This window comes from Malurus melanocephalus, unplaced genomic scaffold, assembly GCF_030028575.1.
Source record: "Malurus melanocephalus ecotype Western Australia unplaced genomic scaffold, MMel_1.1 scaffold_317, whole genome shotgun sequence".
Lineage (NCBI taxonomy): Eukaryota > Metazoa > Chordata > Aves > Passeriformes > Maluridae > Malurus > Malurus melanocephalus.
In genome coordinates, this window is record NW_026623549.1 from 657,485 (window position 1) to 682,775 (window position 25,291).

Sequence of the window (25,291 nt, forward strand, 5' to 3'; positions counted from 1 at the left end):
TAAAAATATCCTGCCAGTTCTGCCTTTTAAACCCCACAYCACTGCTGTTCAGGGTAGGGTAGTCTGAAAGTGTGGCTTGTGAGGGGAGAACAAGCCTGAAGAGAACAGGGGGATACAGGCAAGGGAACAGCTTTTTGCAGTAGGTTTTGTAGGCTCTAGCACAGAAAARCTCTGTAGGTGTAACAAAAATAGGTGCTGCTATTAATAAAGCAAGCAGAGAAGTTAAAAAGTAAGTGGGAGATGATACAGAAAGTGAGTGCTCAACCTCCATTAAATTCAGCACCTTTTCTTCCATGTAGTCTTTGCAAAGCCTGGCCTGGCCAAGGCACTGGGCTGGCAGCACTGTGGAGGGTCAGAGCACAGGGAATGAGACAGGGCAGAGCTGCTTTTTGAGGAGGAAACTGCTGAACTTTGGCTTGCTGAGTGTTTAGCCAAGAAACCCCAGAGCACTGGTTTGCACCAGAGCCCTTGTTGTGCTGTGGAGCAGCTATTAGTGAATGAGTTCTCCCAGGACTGCTACCGCCCTCATCTCTGCAGCCAGCACTTATCCACTCAGCAGTAGAGTCTTTTTATGTGCTCCTTTTCTCCATAAATTTCTTTGCTGTCAAATTAATTTGCAGTTTTTGTTTCAAGAATCATCAGTGCTTTAYTACCTGCTCTCATTTACACCTGAAATCACAGAGTCATAGAATGGCTTGGGCTGGAAGCAGCCTCAAAGATCATCTCRTTCCAACTGCYCTTCTGTGAGCAGGATCACCTTCCAGGCTGCTCAAAGAGCAGCAGCTCCTGTTTTGCTGTGAGGCAAATCCACTTTGTTGTGCTGCATTTGCCATATCCAAGCTGCAAGTGCCTCTAGAAATTATGTTCTGCTCAGTCCAAGCTTCTATGCCTCCTGTAGAAAAATGCAGGTATTGGAGGCCATGACTGTGGAGGGATGTAAACAGCCTGGTTAGGAAATTTGAGAGCTTGCAGGCAGTCAATTTTTTTTCTGAATTACTCCTTGTGAAATCCCACAGGGAATTCTTTATTCCCTTTGGACCTGGCTAGCATGGAGTGAGACATGGTAATTTCACAAGGGTATTTTGCACTAGGTTCATCAAGAAYGTTTTCTGGTTAAAAGATTGATCTTGAAATATACTCAAGTGTCTGTTTGATGAATGTTTCACTGGTGTGGGTACCTTCCTTGCCGTGTTTGCTGTAGCTGTCAGTGGGGTGTGTGTGCTGTACCTCTGCCTGGGTGTGTCCCCACAGCTGCCCCGTGAGAGCGTGTTCCACTGCGGTGTCCTGTACGAAGACTCGCTCTACTCGCCCTTCAAAGGGCAGCTGGAGCTGCACGAAGATGTCAAGATCTACATTGARGAGAACTACGAGCAAATCAATGTCCCGGTGCCCCAGTTCGGAGGGAGTGACCCTGCGGACATCATCCACGATTTCCAGCGAGTAAGGAGCCCCTGGGGCCTTTGGGGACATGGCATGGGGCTGAGCTGTGTGCACCAGCTCAGTGTTCATGGCCTAGCACTGTCACTATTGTCACTGTTGTCACATAAATCTATGATGCTCTTACTACTGAGTTGTTTTCTTGCCCTCTCTGTTTCTCCAGCCCATTCTATTTGCTTGGTAGGGAGGTTTGTCTAAAGCAGTTTCCCATCTTCCCTSAATTGCCTCTTTTCACCCATTTTCACAGTCACATTCCACTGCAGAGGGTTCAGTTGTGTTGTTTCTGTGCTTGGTCCACAGGGTCTGACRGCGTATCATGACATCACGCTGGATAAGTGCTACGTCATCGAGCTGAACACCACCATCGTGATGCCTCCTCGCAACCTGTGGGAGCTGCTGGTTAATGTGAAGGTACAGCTGCTGTCCTGCTTGTTCTGCTTGCTTTCCTTGAGCTGGCTCCTGGGTGCCAGCTGGCAGCTCCTGGGAAATCAAAACTGCTKTGTCTGGGGAGGTAAACCTTGGCCCTGAGTCTTTGTGTGGAGTGAAGGCTTCAGCAGGTTTAGCTGAGATACTGATTTTGCAGAAAGCACAGTAACGCTGGCATGATGATCAGCCTGACCAGGGAGACACAGAGGAGCAGCAGATTCCTTCCCTCCSGTGTTTACTGATTGTACAAATCAAGGGTAAAAAGAAGAAATTCCCTGTTTTCCTTCTTGCTGTGGTTATCACCGTGTGCCCCCTGGGGAGGAAAGGCCTTCAGCATTCACCCTTTTGGAGGGGATCTGTGCTGCCCTCCCTGCTGTGCTGCAGCACCAGGCTTGGGCTCATGCAGTTGTGCTCACAGCCAGCATTAATTGGGTTTAGTACCAGCGATTTTGTTCACTTCAGAAGCCCGTGCTGCTGAAAGCAGCCATCTTAAAATAGAATACTATTTAATCTTCACAGCAGGAAAAAAGGCACAGGATTTTTCAGACTGCAGAAGGTACATATCTGTCTCAGTCTTCTGCAGGTGAATCAAGGCACTGAGCCTGGGTCTTTTATCACTCCTGTGAGGGTGTGTTTAAAAGGAAGGGGGAAAAAAGACAATCTAATTCATATTCTTAAATTGCCTTTGCTCACTTGCTGTTATATGCAGTGTGGTGAACTTTGCAGGGCTTAAGCTCAGAGGCAAGCAGTCATGCCTGGAGAGATGCCTGATCTCCAGGACCTGTCAAACTCCCAGTTGTTTCCTAGCAGTCCTCCCAATTTCATTGCACTGTGACTGTTTGGCAAATGTGCTGGGAACCCCGCTGGGGTACAGCRCACTTTTACTTACAACTCGCTCCAGACCTGTCACAGCTTCTGACYGTGGCMGGTGACCAGTCCCTGGGGCAGAGGGAGATGGAAAAGGCAGGATTGCACAAGCTGAGAGAAAACAACTGAGAGATTGGGAATGCTGCTCACATCCTAAAATAACAGATATAAACTCACGGTCAGTGAAAATGATGCATTGTCACTGAATTTTAAAAGGGGATAACAATACAATTAAGGCGGTCTTATGTGCTTGAAGAGCCCAGAGCAGTTGTGGGTTTAAATAACTTCCTGATTGCTGAGATGGGTGTCCAGTACAGTCCAATCTGTCTGTGGAGGTTTTAACATGCACCTTAGAGACATTGTTTTAAAATGGTTGGCTTGGTTTTGGGCTCAGAAAAATTTTTCATCACAAGGGCAGTGAAGCAGTGGAACAGGGTGCCCAGGGAGGTTGTGCTGCCTTCTTGAAATCCTTGAAGGYTTTCAAAACCAGATGGGACAAAGCCCTGAAGTCCCTCCCCAGCTGAATTACCCTGTGAGCCTGTGATCATCATGGCCACACGTGGGACCTTGCTGGTCAGGCAGAAAGCTCAGGTATCTTCCTGCTGCAGGGAAGATCTTTATGACATTATGACTTACCCTGCTGCTCACAAGTGCTCCTGTCTGGATGGGTGAGCTTTGTTGGTTCTTGGACTTGGAGAGTTTTGCCTTCTCTGCATCTCTGAATGCAGTCAAGTCCCTACTTGAATGAGTCTAATTTCCAGAGGAAAGTTTCCTTTTGGAGCAGTTCAGTGACTGCACTCCTGTTTCTAAAATCAAATTGCAGTCCAGCAGACTGGGGCAGCACAGGCAGCTGGTGAGCCCCCTTTGCTCTTTTTTCCTGGCCAGCCTGGTGCCTGGGTGCCCCTTTGCAGAGTGACTGCCATGTGCCCTGCGCCCGCTTCTTTCAGGCTTTATTCTGTACAGGTGGCAGTTCACTGAACAGCCCTGCATCAGTGTCTGACATAAAAGGAGGGAGGGATGCTCCCCCCGTGCAGCAGCAGGAAGTTGGAGGTGACCCAGTTAAATGATGGACGATCCACATCTCTTGCAGAATGCAAGATGCTCARAGCTTTGGCTTTCTGGAAGTTTTTGGCAGAGACTTGAAGGTGTTGTCCTTGCTGCACAGACCTGCACTGGAGGAGTGGTGATTCCCCCTTCACCTGCCACAGCTGYTTAAATCTGAGACAGTGAAGAAAGTGGATTGTGTGCCCTTGTCTGTCTCTCTAAGCCCTCTCGCCAGGCCAAGGTGTGCCAGATCTGAGCCCCAGCCTGGCTGCTGCTGTGACAGCCCTGCACGTACCTCATGGCCTCCCCCGCATTCCTCCCGAGAATCAATAATGGAATTTCTTGCAGAAGTGTTGTGTTAGTGCAGTACATACTGGCACTAATGGTCTGATCCTGCAGCGTTAGAGGACAGCCTTATTGATCCACCTGGCTGTGCCAGCCCAGCAGCACAGCACTGAGTTAAGATAGAGTGTTACCAGGTATTGTCTCTGTGGAGATAACCAGTTGTGGAAAACAAAAGAAGTGATATTTGAAATGGTGCTGCTGTTGCTTGCTTTTCACCTTGATTGTACTTACCTTGGCCTCAGGGTCTGACAGTTTCTTTATTTCTTTGACTCTCGTAAGGAAAAGGGACCAGAGGTGATTCTTTGCKTCATGACCTAGTTGGCATCTACTCACAAGTGCCCCCCAACACAAGCCTCACTTGTAGCACCACTGTTTGTTGCCACAGCGATGCCCAGACATGCCAGATGCCCATACCATCTGGAAATGAGTTTGCAGAGCCTCCAGCGCTGAGCTGATCTCTTTCCTGCAGGGAATAATGTGTCCTCCATCCCTGGGGTACCCTTAGATACCCCAATTTTTCCTCCCCAGTGGCTTTCTGCTATGACACCCCACTCATCACTGTGGTCTTCACAGTGGCCTCTAGCCCAACAGCAGGGTGTCACTGTCCCATACATTCCTAGGGCAATGAAGGGATGCAGAGACCTCCCTTCTCCCCTGAATATGGTGCCCGTGGCCCATTTGTAGTCCCCATTCCTGTGGGCAGTAAGGGCAGGACATTGTTGTGGCTGTGCTGAATGGAACAGAGAGGAGAGGGGAATGTTGGAATCTCAGCAGGGCTGGTGGTTTTGGGTTGTGCCTTTTGAAGTAAATGTAAAATGCACATTTCAGTGAAGTTCCTGGAATTTYGGTTAAGCTTTTATTCCTCTCCAGATGGGTTTGTTGTACTCTCAGAATTACAGTTTTGGGCATCCTGCTGTAAAATTTGGGTCAGTTTATAACAGGGTTGAGCCTACACTGACTTCATCCCCTACGTGAACGTTCCATTTTTGGATCTAATCTGTTCTGTGTGCCCTGTGCTAGTAGCATGGACAGTGTTCTGCAAGGACAGGGGTGTTACGATAATTGGCCTCAGTAAATGGAGCTTGAGCCTTCCAACAGTGAATGAATTTTCTGCAGTGTGRTTGTCCATGGTGCTCTGTGTGAAACAGTTGCGTTTGGAGAGGAGATCATGGCAGTGTTAGTGCCTGATTTTGGTGCAAACTGTGTCGTTTCAGAAAGGGACATACCTGCCCCAGACATACATCATCCAGGAGGAGATGATCGCCACGGAGCACGTCAGTGACATGGAGCAGCTGGGCTCCTTCATCTACCGCCTGTGCAGCGGCAAGGAGACGTACCGGCTGCGGCGGCGCAGTGCCCGCAGACGTGAGAGCCCTTCCCTTCCCTTCCCTTCCCTTCCCTTCCCTTCCCTTCCCTTCCCTTCCCTTCCCTTCCCTGCCCCGCCCCACACCACAGCCCAACTTTGCCTGCTTCAGCCATGCTGGCTTCTTCATGGCCAGAGTGGGGTTTCCCTGGGGGGGTTTCCTTTGAGGTGTTTCCCATCCAATTAATCTAAACCCAACTTTGGGATGMTGCTGCTGCAAATGGGTGCTGACTGCTGTGTTTCTGCCATCCATCAGCCTGATAGAAACTTTGCAGAAATGGTTGCAGAAGCCAGCAATTCATTTACACGTGGGCTCCTGGGGCTGAACTAATAGCAGTGCTGTTGGGAACYGTTTGGAAAATTTCCTTAATGAAGGCACCCGATTCAGTGGCAGCTATTCAGAGAAGATTAGATCTGCAAATTGCCTTTAATTAATTAAGTTTCTAATAGTATGGAAAATGTTGTGARGAGGGAACATTGGACTGTGTAAAAATGATTTTATGGAAATCAGCAATATGTATCTTATATACAAACGGTAATATTGCTGCAAAAAACTCTTTAATGTGAGTATTTGCCTTTAAAGTGTACTTAAAAGCTCACCTGAAACATGGACTATAGTCAGTTGGGTTTGGATCTCTAGGGAAGCTGCAGGGTGCAGAGGTCACCGTGGCTGTTGCTGATGGTGCTTTCCCAGTGGGAGCTGCACTGTCATGGAGGAGCTGCTGGCACGCACTGGCTGCTGCTCCCATGGAGCCTGGCATGGTCCTGCTTGTCATTGGGGCACCATGGATTTGCTATAAAGGGAGGGAGCTGCCTATAGAACTGCGTGGCAGAGCTGTGGTTTAGGGGCATGGGGAAGCATTACCTGAGGCTGGGGCCGTAGCAGGATAAGGCACGCAGAGTTACAAATAGCATGAGAGGAGGTAGCTATTTTAAGCACTTCTTGGTTGCATACAGGACTCTGCTTTGTACCAGCCTGTGACTTCTGCTGGTTTCTTGGAGACTTTCTGGTCTCTGAGATTACACCGAGATGCTATCAGCTGAAACCAGCTGTTTCCAGGTGACTCCTTCAGCCCATGGCAGCTCTTACTGCAGGACTATATCCGAGAAAAGCTGGCTATTCTTCCTAAAACCAGATAATGCTGCTTTCCCTATGGGCTGTGTTGTTCCTGTATTTCAGTGTCCAGAAGTTGCATCTCACCTTCCTTGCTTCAGTTCTTTCAGATCATCATTTGTTGATTCACTTCTCTCCTCTCTTTAAATCACTTCTAGGTATCAGTCGACGTGAGGCTGGAAACTGTCATCGTATTCGTCACTTTGAAAATACTTTTGTGGTCGAAACTGTTATCTGCCAAAAGTCATGAAGCCACTCTCCAGATGTAACCTTCCTCGGCTTTGCTTGCACACATGCTCACACATGCTCTCAGCCCTCTCTTTAGACATGGTAATCTGGCTACTTTTTATACTCCCCCTGGCTTGTGCAGCTCTAACCTCTGGGGTCCTTTATGGCCTCTTGTTCCCTGCTACCTACCCAAGACATCTGCTGGGCTTAAATTTACACAGTGGTCAAAGATAACCTGAGGGTAGGTGCAGCTTCTTCCACACCACAGAATGGAAATCTCTTTTTGGGAGTAGGTTTGGGTAGAAGGGATGGCTGAGAAATAGGAATGCTGGAAATAGGTGCTCTTTTCCTGGCTAAGCAATTTCAGGCTSGGATATTGCTCTGGGGCTGCCTTGGCATTGGGACAGAGGGTGTATGCACAAGAGGAGGATTTCCATTTTGGTGCTGATGTAAGGACCTAAATCAGGTGCACTTAGGAAAGGAAGAGTTGTGGAGCTGCAGACAGAGTGATTTGGAAAGCTCAGCAGAGAGAAGATTTCTGCCCAAAACACGCTGTGGTGTCCCATTTTGCTGTGTGTTGTCCCACTGAAGATGAGATTTTCAAACACTAAGAGCAACCATTGTGTGCTGKTTTTGTGACCTGCTCCTCCAGAACGTGGCTCAGCTGAGAGTGCAGGGGGTCCTGGGGGGTGTCCAGGGGGGCAAGAGGACAGGACAAGGGGCAGTGAGATGGGCAGAGGATGACATGAGTGACACAGCATGTCCCAGCTCTCTAGCCACCAAGCAGAGGGTGAAGTACATGGCTCTGTAGTTCTTTCTCTAGCACACAGTTGCACTGTTGTGGATCCTGGGCAGATCTGCCGTTACCTTGCCTGAGTAAACAGAGGTGTATTTTTGATGCAGGGCTCTAAAGCCCCACTGATGGACCATCTGCAGGCTGTGGCTGCAGGTGGAACCCCGTGTCTGTCCTGGCCAGCTCTGCTTGCTTGGGAGGATGAGTTGTGCTCACATGGATGTGTGTTCCTGAACTGTGCGTGGATGGGGYACCATGCCTGCACACCAAGGGCAGCAGAGCTGGTAGTTACTGGCAAGTGAAAAAGCAGATTTTTCATACCTTTTAACAGTATGTATTCTTGTGTAACTCCTYCAGTGAAATCTGTTTTGATAGTAATCACTGTAATCCAGCTGTGTATCACGTTATCTGCAGGCACCATTGTAGAACAGGTGCTGATAAAAGGCAAGATTCAGCTGATCAATATACTGCAGAGAAATTGTGTGAACAMAACTGAATTTCTATTGATCATCAGGCAAAAGAATTGCAGAGTAATTAAATATTCTTCCCTCTGTTCCATAAATACGGTTAAAACTAATTAGGTTCTTGAAATGCAGGCAGTTTTTTGGCTTGAAAGAATGGGGTGAGTTTCAACTTGGCACATTCTTGTTAATTGGTTTCCAGCAAATCTGGACTTGTTCACCATCTGTTGAAATGAGCTTGTTGTTTTGGAAGAGGAAAGATAAAGTAAATGCAAGTACAATCATTAACTCAGCAGAATCAAAACCCAGAAAGAATATATTTTAAATTTTTGAGTGTTAATACTMTGAGTTAATTATGTGAAAACAAAACAGGATCTCAGAGTGGTCATATAATGCAGTAGGAATTAGTATGTCCTTAGAGGCTGAGTATTTATTTTTTTATATAAATACAGTCAACTATAAACATTAAGTTCTATCAAGTAGAGGAGGACACTTTTGTTTCATTCTGCTTTAAACCTGATGTTAAAGGAAGAATTATATGCACTTCATGCAGGTTGATATGGAAAGTTTCCCGCTGCCAGATGGCTGTTTACTTTTCTAGCATTGTGTTTTCCCAGCAATAACTTGCTGCTAGCCCCAGCCTTTAATTGCCAAGAGGATGACAAGAAGTGGGTCAGAGAATTGGTTCATTTAATGGAAGCAACTGGTAAATTTAAGCCCTGTGTTTCTCTTCATTTCCAGAAGCCTAAGCCTGCACTCAGGTGAGCGTAAAGGCCTCTTCCCCTCCCCTCTGGTTCTGCATGATTTAACTGGTCATTGGATATGCTAACTCTGTGCAATCCCGCAGCTGTAAGGACAAACCTTGGTTCTTTAAGGTGAACTAATGTGGTCTCTGTTTCATAGGATGAGAATGCAGTYGTCTAGAAAGAAAACATAAGATGCTTTGTATATTTTGTCTGGTAGGAATCTTACTTCTTAGGAAAAACCCATGGGATAATAAACTCTTTTACCTCTGATATGTAAAGTGTGTGTTTGTTTGGAATGAGAAGCACATGCTCTCCATCAAGCTGTTGTTCGTGGGAGGCAGCAGCTGGAGGGTCCAGCCCAGTGGGATGGTGGAGCTGGGCAGTGGGAGGATGCTGGAGATGGGAGAGCTGCATGGGGATGTGGCTGGCCTGCCAGGGAGCTGCCCATGCCTGCAGGCTCTGTGGAGCTCTTCCCCTCTCCTTGCACATCCCCAAGAGACCGAGGGCAGCCTGTGTGGGGAAGTTGCCCAGCTGAGGTCTGTGAGGAAGCCAGATACCTCTGCTGCTTGGGTGACTAGTAGGCATTGGCTCTTCGTGCTCAGCCTTGCTTCTCCAGCTGCTGGATTTCTACATAGCAATGTGTCCAGTGTGACCTAAGCCTACAGCTGCCTTCTGGCTGGCTCTGCAGGGCCTGCCTTTGGGGTTTTTCCTTTCCTCACTGCACACAGCAATGGGGGTSCCTTAGTGCCCTCCCAGGCTTTCTCTCCCCATTTCATCCTTCTGSTAGGGAAGTGTCAGAATGTTTTTCCTGAACTTGACAGTTCCTCTTTCCACAATTAGTCTCTGGTCAATCAGGGAGGAAGTTCATGTTAAGCTTGTCGTAGCCGTTTTTGCTGCATTTTGCATTTAACTCTTCAGCATATGAGTATTCTTTGCATCATTGGGGTTCTGAAGGGAGCTGCATCTTACAGTAACTGTGTTTGCTGAAGGCTCTTCTGGGCTGACCCGGCCAACTCTGCCTGACTGCTCTCTTTTCATCAGCTCTGGGCTGAGGAAGCAACTCTGCACCACCCTGTGGGAAAGCTCAACCTTTCAGCCATGCCTTTCAAAGGCTGAAATGCTGATACTAAGGATGTGATTGATGCGTTCCAGTAAATATAGTTACCAAGCAAGTCAGCCACCTGAGACTTGTCCACTACAAAGAAAACCAGCTTGTGTTATGAAACTTTGCATTTTCAAAATTTCCCTCTTGGTTTGGTTTTTCATTTCCTGAGGTTATATTTGTTGCCCCGTGCTCTTAGAAGAACTTAAAATAAGCCAGTTCTGCTTCCTAATCTTGCTCACACTGTGGCAGAAGGCTGCTTTATTTGATGAACAGTAGCACGTATAAAAGCTTGGCAATAAAATCTGCTTTAGGAAGATTGGCAGCGATGCAGTTGAAACCCTAAAATATGGGTCACTGTGATAATGGYTGGCATCTAATATAATTTACTTTCTAATACTTGCATATTGCAGYCTGGCTCAGGCAGTTGTTTAGTTCTGCCATACAGTGCACAGCAAGTCAAAGTTGGTCTTAACTCTAGGAGCATCCACTTCCAAGCTCGGGTTTTTTTAAATAGAAAAAGTGCTGGAAACCTATTAACTTAGTAGTTGAGGGGRAGTACCTCAGTGTTTCCTCTAAAACATAAATGAATCCTCTATTTGCTACATGTTCTCTACAGGTACATTTGCAGTCCAATYCCATCCCATAATGTTGGGATCTCTGCAGTCTTGGGACAGGGAGTGTTCAAGCTGTGATGGACCACGTAGGTGCTCTAGAAAGGAGAATAAAGGATCTGGTTTTCCACCAGCATGATGGGRAGCCCATTTTTGGTGGGGAGGGAATGACTCCATCCTGTTCTTGTGTCACACGTGCATCTGGACAGGCAGCAACTTCCATTGTCCTTGCTGGGAATTGACTTCATCCCAACGTGAACATCTCTCTGATAGATGATGTTGATGCCAAGCTAATGAAAGGCTGTTCTCTCTCCTGTAAATACTTATGTACGTGCCTGAGGATGTACAAATTGTTCCCAAAGCATTTTGCTGCTGTCATTCTGAATTCCACCTGGAATGTTATAAAAGCCAGTATTGWGGATGCTGTCACAGCTTCCCAGAGAAAAAAAGGCATGTTTGGACAGCCATGCRATCAACAAAAATAGCTTCCCAGGTCTCAGGTAAATGCCTGTTTCTTGCTCTTTTGGCAAGTGCAGTTTCTGATGTCCCAGTGAAATCATTGAGGTGCTGCAGCTCTGTCGGAGGGAATGCTTTCTGGATTAAATGAACAAAAAGGCAGAGTGTGAGGGGACAGAATCTCTAACACATATGGGTTGAGCTATTTTCAGCTAAAAAAAAATATAGCATAAAAAAGGGCCAAAACAGCTAAACTTCCAGATGTTAAGCTGAAGCATTTGTTTTAATATTTTAGTAATTAAACTATTATTCATTGTTTTGAAACAATTTTTATCTAAAAATGCTGAACTAAAATGATAAAGGAGCGTGTAAATAAATAAAACACTGTTCATTTTGTGTTAAAAGAATCACTCATGTTGACCAGAATGTCTACAAATCCATGTCCAGCCTTACTTGCCAAAAGGGCCCAGTGAGACTGAAGAGGGAACTGGAGCTTGAAGCAGTGTTTGGACCATCCAGCTTGTCATACTTAATTTAGGAGTCTTTGTTCCTGGAGAGTAAGGACACCTCTAGAGGATGTCTTTAATTTCTCAGTTTAGGAGTTCCTGCATACCCGAGTCTCTTAAATTAGACACTGTGAACACCCGTGTGTGTCAGGTATTTTTAATGACTAGCATATTTAACACAAGACTGACTTCAGGACAGGGTGACACTGTTGCTTCTCTGGGGTATACGACCCCTTGATGTGCTTCTGTGCCTGAGGACTGAAGGTGCTTCCTCTGGAGCACAGCTGCTCTGACTTGCTGTGTCTGCAGGTAAGGGGGTGAGTGTGAGCAGAAATGGGTGTCCCTGTGTGGCTGCTGCTTTTGGTCTCTATTGTAGGAAAGAAAAATCTCTTGATTTAGGTTGGAGTTACCTCCACAGCRTTTTCAGCTATCACTGAGACTCTGCCTATCCCCATAGTCTCCTTTAGTATATTTTTCCCTTTTCCATGGGTCCTCACAGCTCACAGATGGGTCTTATGGGGCAGAGCTTTCCCAGCAAGGTGCCACAGGCCCCAGTTCAGGGGAAGATCCAGAGTGGTGCAGCACATCCCAGAGCCCCAGCCCCTGCCCTGAGCCTGTCTGTCACTGGCTGTGATTTATGTGCAGCTGGAGGCAGCAGGAAGATGCTGCAGAGGTGACACAATGGACAAAGCAGCCSTGGCACTGGGAATGATGTACAGGCTCGGGCACCTCTTGTGTTGGCAGATCATGTCAGAGGATGGGCAGGAAGAGCACAGGGGCTGCTCAGCAATTACCAGCACTTTAACTCCTCTCTTATTAAAATCTTAGAAGAAATGGGTGGGCTGAAGAATCAAGAATCAGCTGTTTCTGTAAGTTTGCTGAGAAAATTTGCTCTGGGAATATTATTATTCATGCTGAATATGGAAGGTGTTTGTGCCAGCTCTAATTAACTGTTCTCACTAGCACAAAGATGTTCTCCAGTGAAATCCAGTATGTTACTCTATTCATTTGGATTAATTAATGTGAAAAGGCCAAGTATGTAATTTTATACTTGAACTTTTAGATCTGTATTTGAATTGAAATCACGTTATGCAATGATTGAATATTTTTCTGGTGTGACTGGGGAAAGAAGTTTCAAAAAAGACAACTTTATGTGGAAGAAAACCTCTGAAATTAAAATTTGTCTTCTTTTCAAGAAATTTCTCTAGAATGTCACTCTGTATCCCCAATTGTTATTCAGGGAGTAACTTGTTCTCACTGAAGTAACAGGAACGGCTTTGGATCAGGTCCCATCTCATTTCTCCCCCTTTTCAGATGATGATTATATGATTGCCTCTGCTAGAACCACAGTCAATCCCCTTAAGCCATTCTCCCTTCTCCAACAATTGTTGCAAGTAAAACTCAAACAAGCAGCTATAAGCTGACTTGCTGAGGCACTGTGGATACCCAGAGCTGCCATCTGAAAGTGCCCCAGTGTCAGCAGCATTGTCAGAGCAAAACCTTCTGCAGAGTTTTGGGGGACAGCCTGTCCCTGGCCCTTAGGTACCTTCTCCTGCAGCRTGGCTGGGTCTGGTGGAACTGAGGAGGCCTGGGAAGTACCTGTGGGCAAGTGGGCATTGACTTTGCAATGCACATCAAGAAGAAATTTGGCAGGCTGAATTTGAGAAATGAAGAACTTGCAGCTCAGTGGTTTTGAGTGTCCAGGAGCCTTTATGGCAATGAAACCAGCAGCATCCTTTAAATGGTCTCTGTGAGGGTGTGTAGGAAAATACAGGCCAATGGGGTTACCCTTTAGAGAAAGGCTTGGACCTGACATAGCCATGGGTTTGGGTTTTAAGTGTTGAAAGAAGTAACTTGAGGCAGCATTTTATGACTTGGCTGAATTCAGCTTGGTCTCCAAACGGACTGATCATTTTGTAGGTCAAATATTTGGGAGCAGCCTAGTAAACAGCTGTATTGTTGTTATACAAGCTAAGAATAAACACTGGAGGTCACTGCATAAACATCCAAAAAAACAAACAAAAAAAAGCCTAGGATGGAATAAACCATGCACAGACACCCACATGTACAGGCTGGCTTTGCACAACCATCTGCAGCCCCAGCTCTAGAGAGGGAAGCAGGGGAGGCTGTGTGGGTTGGCAGCCCCGTGTTTCTGTCACAGGTTGTGCAGCTGATTGCTTTTGTAACAGCTTCAACAAGACCTCAGAGTGAGACAGACCAGCTGTGGGACCAGGAGCGGGGAGCTCCGTGTGTTGGGCTGGATGCTGCTCCAAACTTGAGAATGCACTCCCCATCCTTGGCCTTCCCCAGTGCAACTGAAGGCTCCCTCCATTATAAGGAGATTTGTGTGCACATCCCAGGTGGCCCTTTGGCTGTGGCATGGGCTGCACACCCTTGCCTTGGGGCACACAACCCAAAGGGTTGCAGCAGCTGCCTCCGAGGCTGCCCGCTGGGGTCTGAGGGGCTAAACAATCTCCTCCCTAAAAACTAACAGCACACCCGGTTGTTGAGCAATGCTGGAAAAATCCCACTGCACCGCAGCACCTGTGGCRTGAATGTGGCAGACAATGGATGGCAGGCAATGAATGCAGCTGGGAACAGCAAACAGGAGATTTCCCACTCCACTGCTAGCAGGAACTCTTTCAAGGTGCTGTGTTTCCCTTTGTGGCCAAGGTGGTTGTGAAACYATCCCCCAGGTCAGGGTCTGGGTCAGGGTCAATATGGTTAGCCCCAGGCAGGGACCTGCTTGGATGGCCAGGAGAATGGCAGCAGTTTTGGGGCAGACTGCCGTGTTTACCTCTGCCATCCTGGATGGCCACTGTTGGGAATGGGCACAGAGCCCCATCCCAAGCCCTGGGCCTTGGCTGTCTCTGTGCCCTCCCAAAGTGCCAGCTGCAGACACTGCGCTTAAGTAGGTCCTTATCAAGCACTTACTTGTATTTTGGGGACAGCTGCCTGTTTGAAGGGTCACAGCTGTCAGTCTTGCCTCGGCTTSAGCCCAGGACTTGGGAAGGAAATTAGGGCCAATTAAGCATATTCTGTCTCCTGCCCTATTTTGGTCACAGCTCCATTCAGCTGAAGACATCCAGGTCCCCGGCACYGCAAGGAGGGGCTCCTCTCTTGGCAGCAGCAGGCTGGGGAAAAAGAATTGCCTGATCAAAGTGCTTTGRGAAGCATTTTGCTCTATTTGGCAAGGAGGTGCTTAGAACTGACACTCATCCCCCTCTCCAAGAAAAATGAATGCTGCAGAAGTACAGACAGTTGCAACGTAGCCTGAGCCCCTCTGAAGCGTGAAGCAGGTCTGCAATAAGCCTTTTGGACCATTTCTTTCTGCACTTTATAACAGCTTTAGAAAAATAAGTTTCAATTAAGCTGTCATGGATGGAAATGCTCTCTCTTTCTCACTGACTCAGTATTTTAGTGTTAGTCATGAAATGCGTGAGCCAACAATGAGCAAACTCAAACCAAGTTGCTTTTATAACAGCAGCTACCAAATATTAAATGGTTGGTTGAAATGTTAACTGGGGARAGGGAAGGCATGACAATTCTCTAATAAGGTTTGCAAAGGAAATGCACTTTGCTTTCATTCAGTGCTTTTGATGAAGTTGCTTAATTGCGCTAAAAGGTAAATATTTGGTATTAATCTCCTTGACAATTTGAGTTCATCTGGTGTAGCTGTTCCTGAAGCTCTGCCTGTGCCAGAGCAGCACATCGTCCTCACCCGTGGGGACCTGCTGGGGTTTCACATGTTCAGTTTGCCTCTTTCCCCAGATTTTTCATTAACAGCCACTGTTTTTACACTGACTGCTGGAAGGACAGCGCCATGCAGGTATGTTTGCAGGAGCTGTCAAACTGATTAATGCCTTCTCCAGTTCGCACCACGCGGTGCATTCAGTTCAGGGGCTGTGACACCTGTGGGCAGGGCAGGCTCACCCCACACAGCTGCAGTGGGGTAGCCTGGTCACTGCTGACACCAACCTTGGCCAAAAGGAAGGGTTTTCCAGCTGAGGGGAAGGTTCTGTGCCTGCTGCTGCTCCTGAGGCCTTGGTGAGCACTGCCATGGCAGCTCTGGGCCCGGGCAGCTGTGGGGCCGAGGGCTGCCCAGACCCAGGCTGGGTGTGGGGTTCCTGCTGGAACTACCATGATGTTATTCCATCAGTTAATGATGATGTTATCTCATCAATTGATGATGTTGTTATCTCACTAGCTGCCCCCCTGGCTCCACAGGTTCCCTGTTGTGCTGTGGCCGCTCTCCCCAGCTGGGCAATGGAGGCACTGAGGGCAGCGCTGAGGGGAGGCAGGAGCAGCAGCTGGACCCTCACGCCTCCATCCCCTCACACCGGCTTTGCTCTCACTTGTGGCGTGTCCTGGCACTCACCCAAACACACAGTAAGTGGCGAAAGCCTAAACTAAYATTTTAATGTCCAAAGCCATGTTTTTTCCCCTCACAGAGATGAGGCTCCGGGGGCAGCGCTTTGTCTCTGGAGCTGTGAGTGTTTCTGTGCAAAATCCTCCCCAGGCATAGGGTGTGTTTAAAAGTAACACTGCTTTTCTGACCAAAAMTGGTTTTGAATTTGGAAAACAGCTTTGAGGATAAAGGAGTTAAATCCTTTGATGTCCTTATGTCCTTATATTTAAAATAAACTCTTTGCTGCTGCATTGAGGCACAGCCTGCCAGCGGCTGGGAGCGCCCTCACGGTCTCCYGTTAAGGGTCATTGCAAAAACAGGGCCCCAGGACACCTTGTGGAAGYGGAATCCTGAATGTGGTGGTGTATTTAGGGAAGTATTTGAGGGTGATTTTTTTGTTTGTTTGTTTTGTTTTGTTTTTCAAACCAAACCAACCAGCCATGTGTGATGGTTCACCCTTAAATGCAAAGGATCACCTTGAGGGTGGGTTGTCACACGGTGGTGGCAGGAGAGGAGGACAGAGGGTTGAGTCTGCAGCCTTCACTCGGGGTGCAGCACCACAAGGGGTGGCATTATCATTGTCATTGCTTTGTCATTTCAAAAAATGTGGTGAAAGTGGCTGGCATGGTTGGAGTTAAACACTGGGCAGCAGCGAGCCCTTCCCGAAGGTGGTGTTGGATGTGACATGCTTGCTGTGCTCTGGTGTCTGTGGAGCAAGAAAACAACAGCAAACCAAACCAACAAACAACAAAAAAGGTGTCTTATGTCATGAGGGCTTAGCATGGAAAAATTTGCAAACTATTACATGATTCCTCATGAGTTATTCAAAGAACCACCACTGTATAGACATTTTCCTGGCATTTTCCCTCTGTGACAGCTGAGGCCCGGAGTTTTCCCTTGGGATRTAGCAGTGCTGCAGGTGTCACCCCTTGCTGTCCCACTGTTGTCAGTTCTCTGTGCCCGTGCTGAGGGGCTCCCTCAGCCCTCCCTTGCCTCCCACCACCCCTTTCCTGGCACTCACTCACCTTGGGCCCAGGGTGCTGCTGCCAAGATCTTCCAAAGGGGCCCTTTCACAACCAGCACCTGCTGAGGAGGGCTGTTGGCATTGCCAACAYTGCCCTTTTTATGGCATTTTTCTTTCCTCCTTTTTTTTTGTTCTTTCTCCTTCTGAAGTTTGGTAACAGATCTTGAAATTTGTTCCCRTCTGAGGGTGTGAATAGGACCTAAGTGACAAAAACAAAGTTAAAGTGAATCGGACACTTGGTTTTGGTTGCATCTATCAACTCCCACTGAGGGATGCAAAAACAAATCTAAAAAAGCTTGAAATACTGTTCAYGATTTAAGGAGCAGCTGATGCCTCCTAAAAGCCTTCAGACCACAAGGATTCTGTTGCTTTGTCTGACTTTTCTTTACTTCTTCATTTTTTCTTCCTAGTGAATGCGATTTGCWTGAAAATGGGATCTTTAGTTTATGAAGAGCTGATCCATCCCTGTTACTTATTCCTCATTTGGACACTGACCACTGGAGTCTGAGTCTGTCCAGAAAGTGCAATTAAATCAGATCCTTCAGACTCTAATCCTCTGGGATACTGGGCTCATTTCCACAGCATCTGACTGTGATATAGAAAATTGTTTCTAACTTCAGATGGATTAAACATGCAGCAGAGGTTGAGTGAACGTGGTTGTAATGGAGAGTGGGAGCAGCAATACCACAAACATAAGTTATATCAGTGGAAGTTATACCCTTCTGAAAGGGATTTCCCCACAGTCCTCCAAGGCACAAATGTAGTTGTTGAAGAATGAAATTTTCATATGTTGTTTCCAGTCGTGTTTGAAACCTCACTTCTTCCTGGGGGGCTGAGAATCCTGGAGCTGCAGGTGCCTGATCTGCTATCCCTTTGTTCCAGTGGGCCACCTGCAATGCGTCTCCATGGCTGCTTTGTCACTTACAATTGGCTTGTGTTGCTGCTGTTTCATCTTGTTTGATTTGAGAAACTTGCCTGAATGTTCTTTGTGCTGTCTTCATTAACACTCAAAACATCACAAGACTTTTCTAGGTGTCCTTGAGCTGATCAGTAAAGTCCTTCCTTCCTCTTGGCTCCCTGACAAAATGACATTCAAGCTTTGCTGTTTTGACATTTTGTATATAACCAAGAAAATAATAATTTGTAACCTGAAGAGTTTCGCCAAAATTTTGATAAGAGAGATTGTGACCTACATGGTTCTCTTTGCATCTGTGTTTAAACGACATGTAAACATGGATTGTAAACCTCTAATGTGACTAAGGAGAATGTTAGGAATAAGATTCTTGGACACATTCAGTGGAGTTCTGGAAAAACAAATGCTTCATGCAATGCAAACAAAATATTTTTCAGTATGGAAGTCTGGCTCCTGTGTTGTTAAAGTTAAACAATCTGATAGCCTCCACGTTAGAATGKGTGTATTTACCCACAGGATTGGATTTTTGATTGGCAAAAAGTGGGAGACAGATTTGGGACWTCTTCTAAAGATGTTTTGTGACAGGTGTTTGTGGGCATCCCAAGGCAAGTGACACAGGCTAATTTGAGAGAGCAATAACCCATAATAGCATAGAGCATAAAAATTATTTAAATGATGTGATTATGTCCAGAAATGAAATCTGGGCTAAGACTCAGTGATACTGCTTGGTTTCTGCCCTGTTGTTCCAAACCAAGGTCACTTATTATTCTAAGCTCTGCATTTTGTGTTGCAGAAGAAGGGGGCATTAAAGGTCTCGCTATTGCTGCTGAGTGTAATGTTGAGCTTTTTCTTACCATTATAGCAYGGAGTGGGTTACAAATGCAAATGTGTCCATCCCATTGCTTTTCCTCCTCCCACTCCTGATAGCCTACATGTGTTTTTTTCTGAGGAATCATAAGGCAATGTGTGTCAGGCTGTGGGTTTGAATTAGGTGTAATCAGGCTCCTTTTGTATGATTTTTGCCATGAGAGATGGGTAGAAGTGAGATTGGGCAGAAATAGCCCATCCCTGCTTGATTCCACACTGGAGGTTGGGTGGGTTACCACAGGGTGTCTCAAAAGGGAACAAACACCCCCCGTCACTCAGTGGCGTCCTGCCCCAAGGTCTTTGTGCAGCTGCAGGCAGGAGCAGCAGTGAGAGCGGAGCTCAGAGTGAAACCAAGTGTTTTATACCTCAGGCTGCCTTTTGTCCTCTCACTGCTCCAACAAAATGGTCTACATAGCATGTTTATTATAAATACCAAGTTATTTTGCTCTGCATGAGGGAAACAAACCTACCTGCAGGGTTTTTACTGCCACGCTGACCTGGTCTGGCAAAAGTCACAGTCCTTTATTTCTGCCTCCTTCCAGCTGCAACTTATTCAAGCCACAGCATTTCCYATCAGTATGAATGAAGTCAGCTGGGTCTCTGCTGTCTGCATCTTCTTGTGTTTTCTTTCCTAAGCTCCTCGTTAAACTGATAAAGCTGTGTCAGACACTGTCCTTCACTGTCTCACTGATGAGGCAAGCTGAGCAGGCCCAGGTCAGATGCTGGGCTCTGCGAGGTGGCTTTACTTGTAGTCACAAAGTTAATACTTACCCAGGAATGCTCAGGATTCTGGTGGTGTACTCCAAAGTGTAATCTAAACTGGATTTCCTGGGTTTGTACTGCTTAGTTTTGGATTAACAATTGTCTGCCAGTATTTATAGCTCTAAACTGCTGATGCTCGCTCTCAAACATAGTCCCAGTTTAATGCCCTTTTTGTCTTGGAATAGAGGGAAGGATTAATAGGAATCTGTAGCACACAGCAGATGTGAGGTTTAACATCATTTGATGTCTGCCAATGGCACTGATTCAGCTTTTCTTCCTGGAAAACATTTCTGATTCCTCATAGACTTTTCATTGCAACAGTGTCCCATAGCAACTTTTTAATCACATTAGAAAATGTGGTAAATGCCATTCTTATGAACTGACAGTGTATAAAATCAGAATAATAAGAATAAACAAAATTAGGGAGGTTGTAGGCGTCCTTTGCATTTCCCAGTAGCTAAAGACACTGATCCATTAGTTTGTTGCTATGGCAGACCTTTCTCAGTAGCAAGAAACCCAGTGGAGGGAGAAGTCTCAGCTTTGCTARAGGATTCAGTGCCTCCAAAAAGCTGAAGGCAGAGCCATGTGAAAGGGAAGGAAGGATGAGGATGGGGATGAGTAAGGCAGGCTGGAGCACTTGTTTGAATTGCAGCYTTGCACTGGCCAGTTGCAAATGTCRGAGCAAAATGCACAGGTTGGGGATGAGATCAGTGTCCTCCCTTCAAAACTGGACACACAGAGAACTGCGTGTCCCTGTCACGCCAAGGTCAGCCATGGGAATTCTCCCCCACTTTGTGGTCCTGCTTAGGACATTTTTATTTCTTTGTGAGACTTGCACCAGTAAAGGCAGCAGATGGAAAGAGCATGCAAACAGCTTTGCTCTGTGGGGAAATAGCTGTTAGRGAGCTGGGGTGTGATTTCTGCCTCTGCCTCTCTGTAGTACTTCACTTTCACAGCAAAATTAACTATTTCACTTTTCAGAGGAGTTCTCCCTAGCATCTACACTGCTACAAATTTGTCTTTAGATCATGTTGCTGTCCTTCTGCAGAGAGAACAAACGGCAGTTTTAACTGGTTTTAGCAGCAGTAAAAGTGCTAAAACGTTTTGAGAGAAGTGAATCATAAGAAAATCTCTATAAAACTCTGTTTATTTCTGTTGAGATTTACTTTTCTGAGGTTTTCCTAATTACCACTCACTACAGATGTGATATTTTTCATGCTAAATATTTTGTTCCCTTCATTGTATGTCAATAGCTTCCATAAATATATAAAGTGATTTTTTTTTTTTAATTCCTAAAATTGTGAAAACTTTGTAGAATTTTCTGTATGCCCAATACCTGTGTTGATTGTTTGGGAGATGAATGCTTTGGTTGGGATTTCCACAGTTTTTGGTAAGTATCGTCAGTGATGTTTTCTGTTAAAACTACTTTTTTCTTTCCCAGACAAACAGATACCTCCTGAGCCTGACATATAAGATGATAGGAAATTTGGAAAGCAAAGGACAGATATGTGCAGAGTTAATCTAAGTCTGAGCTTCCCTGCTTTCCCAGGTGAGTGAGGCTGCAGAGAATGGGGCATTTGCTGCTGAAGCAAGGAAGTGAGTAGAAAATTGTTTATGTGAACAGGATACAGGCTTGAATGTCTGCAACACAARCCACTTGGCAAGAACTCTGGCAGCCTCAGGGTGCGTTTTTGAAAGGCCTCTCAAATTAAATGCCTTGGTTGGCCCAAAGGGTGAAGTTCCCCTGCAAAGCAGCTCCATCAACTCCCATGACCCGCTGTACTTTCAGTGCTGGTTCAAACCTTTTGCCTTCACTAYGCAAATGCAAAAGTAAATGCAAGTAGACAAAGTGCTCCATAACAGCTCTCTAGCCCCCACTGCATGTTTTTAGAATCAACTACTGATTTTAAGCTAAGAACTGTATGTGTTAGGAAAGAGTCTTTGGTTCTTGGGGTGAATTATTTCCAGATGAATCCTTGCATTTGCTTTCTTTTCTCTTAAGGCGAATTTCAGGTTTTCAGATATTTTTCTCCTTTTATTTCTTAGCACTCTTATGTCTTTAATATTCTCTTTGTGATATCCCATGTCATGGTTTGGATAGAAATCCCTGCCAATGAAAAATCTATTGTAGTTACCCACCTCAGCAAAGAAAGGATCAGACCACACCACATTCAACCCCAACAGTAAATGTTCAGAGGCCCAGAAGCAATAAGATCCAGCAGGAGACTTTTGAATAGAAAGTGTTGCCTTTACAAAATTCTAATTTCTCCCAGGAATCTAGAATGAAAGTTGTTAATATGCCCTGATCATTTAGTGCTCTCTTAGAGCTGGCAGAGGCACTGCAGGCCATGTGTAGAGGCAGGGAGCTCAAACAGTGCTTGGCTGTTCCCGGTCTGGGAGCACGTACAAGCTTTTGCACACCTCAGCCTGTTTGTTTCTAGAAAAATCAATGGCCAGAATCACTGGAGAAACACAGAGGAGATGCTTGGGAGAAGAAGAAATGCCTCAAGCATTTTTGACTTGTCTTTTGTGGAGTGTTAACAATGCTTAATCTGGTCAACATCCCTGCCCCTTCTAAGCAATGTGTTATTGCTAAGGAAGGTAGCCTAGAAGCCAAAATTTCCCAAATTTAATGTTCAACTCCMTGCTGTCTACTAGCACTCTAAATTAAATTACAGTGCAAGTTACTTTATGATCTGTGGGACCAGGGACAGCAGGGTAACAAAACAAAGAACAGCCATACACAGAAATGGAAAAAGCTGAGCAACAGAGGAAGCATAAAACTACAGGTGAGCTTCTGGTCTCAGTTATTGCAGTGTAAGCCCAAAGTCATGTCAGGAAAACTAATGGAGCTGCCTCAGGCTACAGAAAAGCAATTGAGATCAGCTTTCTTATACACTTTGGCATTTTCTGCCTCCCAAGGTACTGATGCAATCCCTGCTCCCTCGGCCCAGGCTTTATCAGTTAAAGTGGAGGCCCTCTCGGCGTGGCCCACTGCTTTGAGATGGAAAAGAACTTTTTTGCCTCAGCATTATTTTCTTCTATTATTTATTTACCGTTTCCAAAAGAGTCTGGTGCTGCAATGGTAAAACCTTCGTGTCTACTGAAGTGTAGTTAATTAAGAGGTAACTTATAAAGCAAGGAGATGATGAGGATTCACTGTGCTGGCAGGGAAGCTAGTCAGATATTCTTAAGTTACTGAGGGAATCAATGGAAATAGCCACTGATACGGGGGAGTAAATTCTTTCTGAAATATCCTGGTGAATTTTATTTTCATGCACTTTTTCATAACTTTTTAATTAGTGTAAATGCACAGTCCATTTCTTCTCAGAAGTACAATTTATCACCCAAACACCAAAAGGACTCTGTAAAGAGCAGCACACACCTAGTTCTGTGTTGGGTCAGTGTTCCCAACTGGAACTGGATTTACTGGGTACAATCTCATAGGGAGATGTTGCAACTACAAAAACATTCACTTTGACAGACTGGAGAGTCCACATGTAAATCGCCAGCTTGGGGGAGAAATCAATACACAGTTTGTGCATTATCCTTGTCAAAAATGTATGGAAAAGAGACAGTTCAAAGTAGGGATTAGTATCCCTGCCTAGAAGAGGTACAGCAAGGATCCAGCTCAGCATGAATATGAAAACTTTTCRGCTTTCATTGCTAAATCAGCCTCATCCCTCAGGAAAGTGGCAGCTGATTACTGGGACAGTGTTGCTGGCGGCAGTGGGGGTCGCCCAGAGCAGTGGGCTGCCTCTCTGCAGGCTGGGTGAACGTTGTCTTTGGGTTTATCTGTGCCTGTGAGCACTGATAAGAGGTAACTGACTGGCATGTTAGGCTCCTGCTGCTTGATTATTTTTTATTATTTGTTTGTTTGGGGAATGGTAATGCTCGGCTTGCTCTGAGGTCCAAAAGGTTGCTTTCCCCCTGGGGTTCTGTGTTTCTGGCTGCTGCTTTAGGGATCAGAGCTGCTCTTATCTTATCCCCCCATAAGGTGGGGATTGTTCCTTCAGGTTCACGTGTTTGCCACTACATTGGATTAGGGATTTTTATTTCATGCTCTTGTTTGGTTTGGCTCTGCTCATGAAACTCAGTTTGTAACCAAGCAGGAAGGAGCAGATGTGAAAAGCCTGCAAGTAGGAGAGGAGCTGGTGAGGAAGCCTGGAACTGGGGAGTCCATTAATGTGTGCTATGTGGGGATTTGAGCCAGTAGCAGCATTAGTTAGATGTGTGATGAGGTGGGCACAGCAGCTGTCACTAAAACAAGTGCTGCACTTGCAGAGCAAGGCAACCAGTGGAGGAATGACATGGAGATCTTGCTATACTCACATGAACCTAAAGCTGCCTTTGCATTTAGAGTTACAATCAATGTTTTCTTTTTTAAATAACACATGCAAGTCTGAAGCTGACAGGTATATAAGTACAAGTGTACATGACCAGGTCAGGGGAGGCAACAGAATTTAGCCTGAAGCTTTTTACCATGAACTTCAAATCTTTGTTTCTTAACAGACCAAGTCTGCATTAACTAAAGTTTTGGGGAAGATTTGCAGGTACAGCGTGAACAGGGAAGCTGAAATATGCTGCCACATAAAAGTGAACGTTTTTTTCTTTTCAAAGTAAAGAGGAATCACATCCAAAGAAATATACATCACCATTTATATGCATATTTAAATTTCTTTTTACCCATAAATAATAACAGAAAACATTATTGAAGGAAATATAAAACGTTAGGAACAGTCTCCTGGAAATGCACTTAGTTCTGTTTTTTTAGGAAATATTTTCAGATGTGAATATTTAAAGCAAACTGCTTAGGTAAGAAGTTCAGAACCCTATACTTTCTCCAAAAGCCTCTCCTTGCATCATCCCAAGTAATGAACAAGCAGTTCATAAATCAAGGCTTTTGCACAGTAGCTATTTTTTCACTGTTTTGCAATGGGTCTTCCAAGGACTCCTTTAAAACAAAATAATAACACACCCCATCAAGACAGCAGTTCAGGTTGGCCCAGCAAAGGGTGACCTGAACAGTGTCTCGTAGCACTTGTTGAAAACTGATGTGGATGACGTTGTTCCTCACCAAAAAGTACATGAAATACGCCASGTGGTAAGGTGTGAAACACACCAAAAAGGCCACCAGGTTCGTCACCACTATCCTCTCTGCTCTAGAGCAGCGTGTTTGGGGGTGTTCTGGGATTCTGTGCTTTCTCAGGCACCTGACACTTTGGGCAGTGCAGAAAGTCATGGCCGCCATGCTGCCAAAGAAGATGATCTCCAAGGTGCTCAACAGGCCCACATTTTCCCATGTGCTCTTGGAGAAGTTATGGAAGCATGATGAAATGTTGTGGCCCTTTCCATGCAGTTGGAAGGTAGAGACTGTCCCCGTGGAGGTGCCCAGACAGATGACAGCGCAGACCATGGCAGCTTTCTTGATGGATCTGAGCGTGAGGGCCGTGAAGGGGTGGCAGATAGCGATGTATCGGTCCACACAGATGCACAGCGAGATGAGGATGCTGCCGTACATGTTTACAAAGTAAAGACTCTCCAAGGTGGAGCAAAACACAGACCCCAAGGTCCAGTTGTCCTGACTATGGTAGGAAATGATTTTAAAAGGAAGAGTAAACAACAGCAAAGTATCCAGGAATATAAGGGCTATCATGTAGACTGTAGATTCTGTCAGCTTTTTAACCTTAAAAAACAGGAACCACAGAGCCATTATGTTRAACAGCAATCCCAGGATAAAAGTGGGGGCGTACATGATGAACTGGAACCATTCCACAGCAGCACTGATACTGCCATTGCCATGGGTGTCATTCAT

General features: G+C 45.8%; 2 protein-coding genes across 4 annotated transcripts in view; one reads left to right on the plus strand and one right to left on the minus strand.

Annotated features, from left to right (window-relative positions):
• ITM2C (integral membrane protein 2C) overlaps positions 1-9,094 on the plus strand; it is a 36,153-nt gene extending 27,059 nt beyond the window's left edge. For all 3 annotated transcript variants that reach the window (XM_057377453.1, XM_057377451.1, XM_057377450.1), the window contains 4 exons: positions 1,252-1,440; positions 1,738-1,848; positions 5,334-5,484; positions 6,755-9,094. In XM_057377453.1, coding sequence (XP_057233436.1) covers positions 1,252-1,440; positions 1,738-1,848; positions 5,334-5,484; positions 6,755-6,846 — 543 coding nt within the window. In that variant the 3' untranslated portion in view covers positions 6,847-9,094. The remainder of the gene's footprint in view (positions 1-1,251; positions 1,441-1,737; positions 1,849-5,333; positions 5,485-6,754) is intronic.
• A 15,236-nt stretch (positions 9,095-24,330) lies between these two features.
• Positions 24,331-25,291, minus strand: LOC130580169 (lysophosphatidic acid receptor 6-like). Its single transcript, XM_057377502.1, has one exon. The coding sequence runs from the start codon at positions 25,289-25,291 to the stop codon at positions 24,371-24,373; it is 921 nt and encodes a 306-aa protein (XP_057233485.1). The 3' UTR covers positions 24,331-24,370.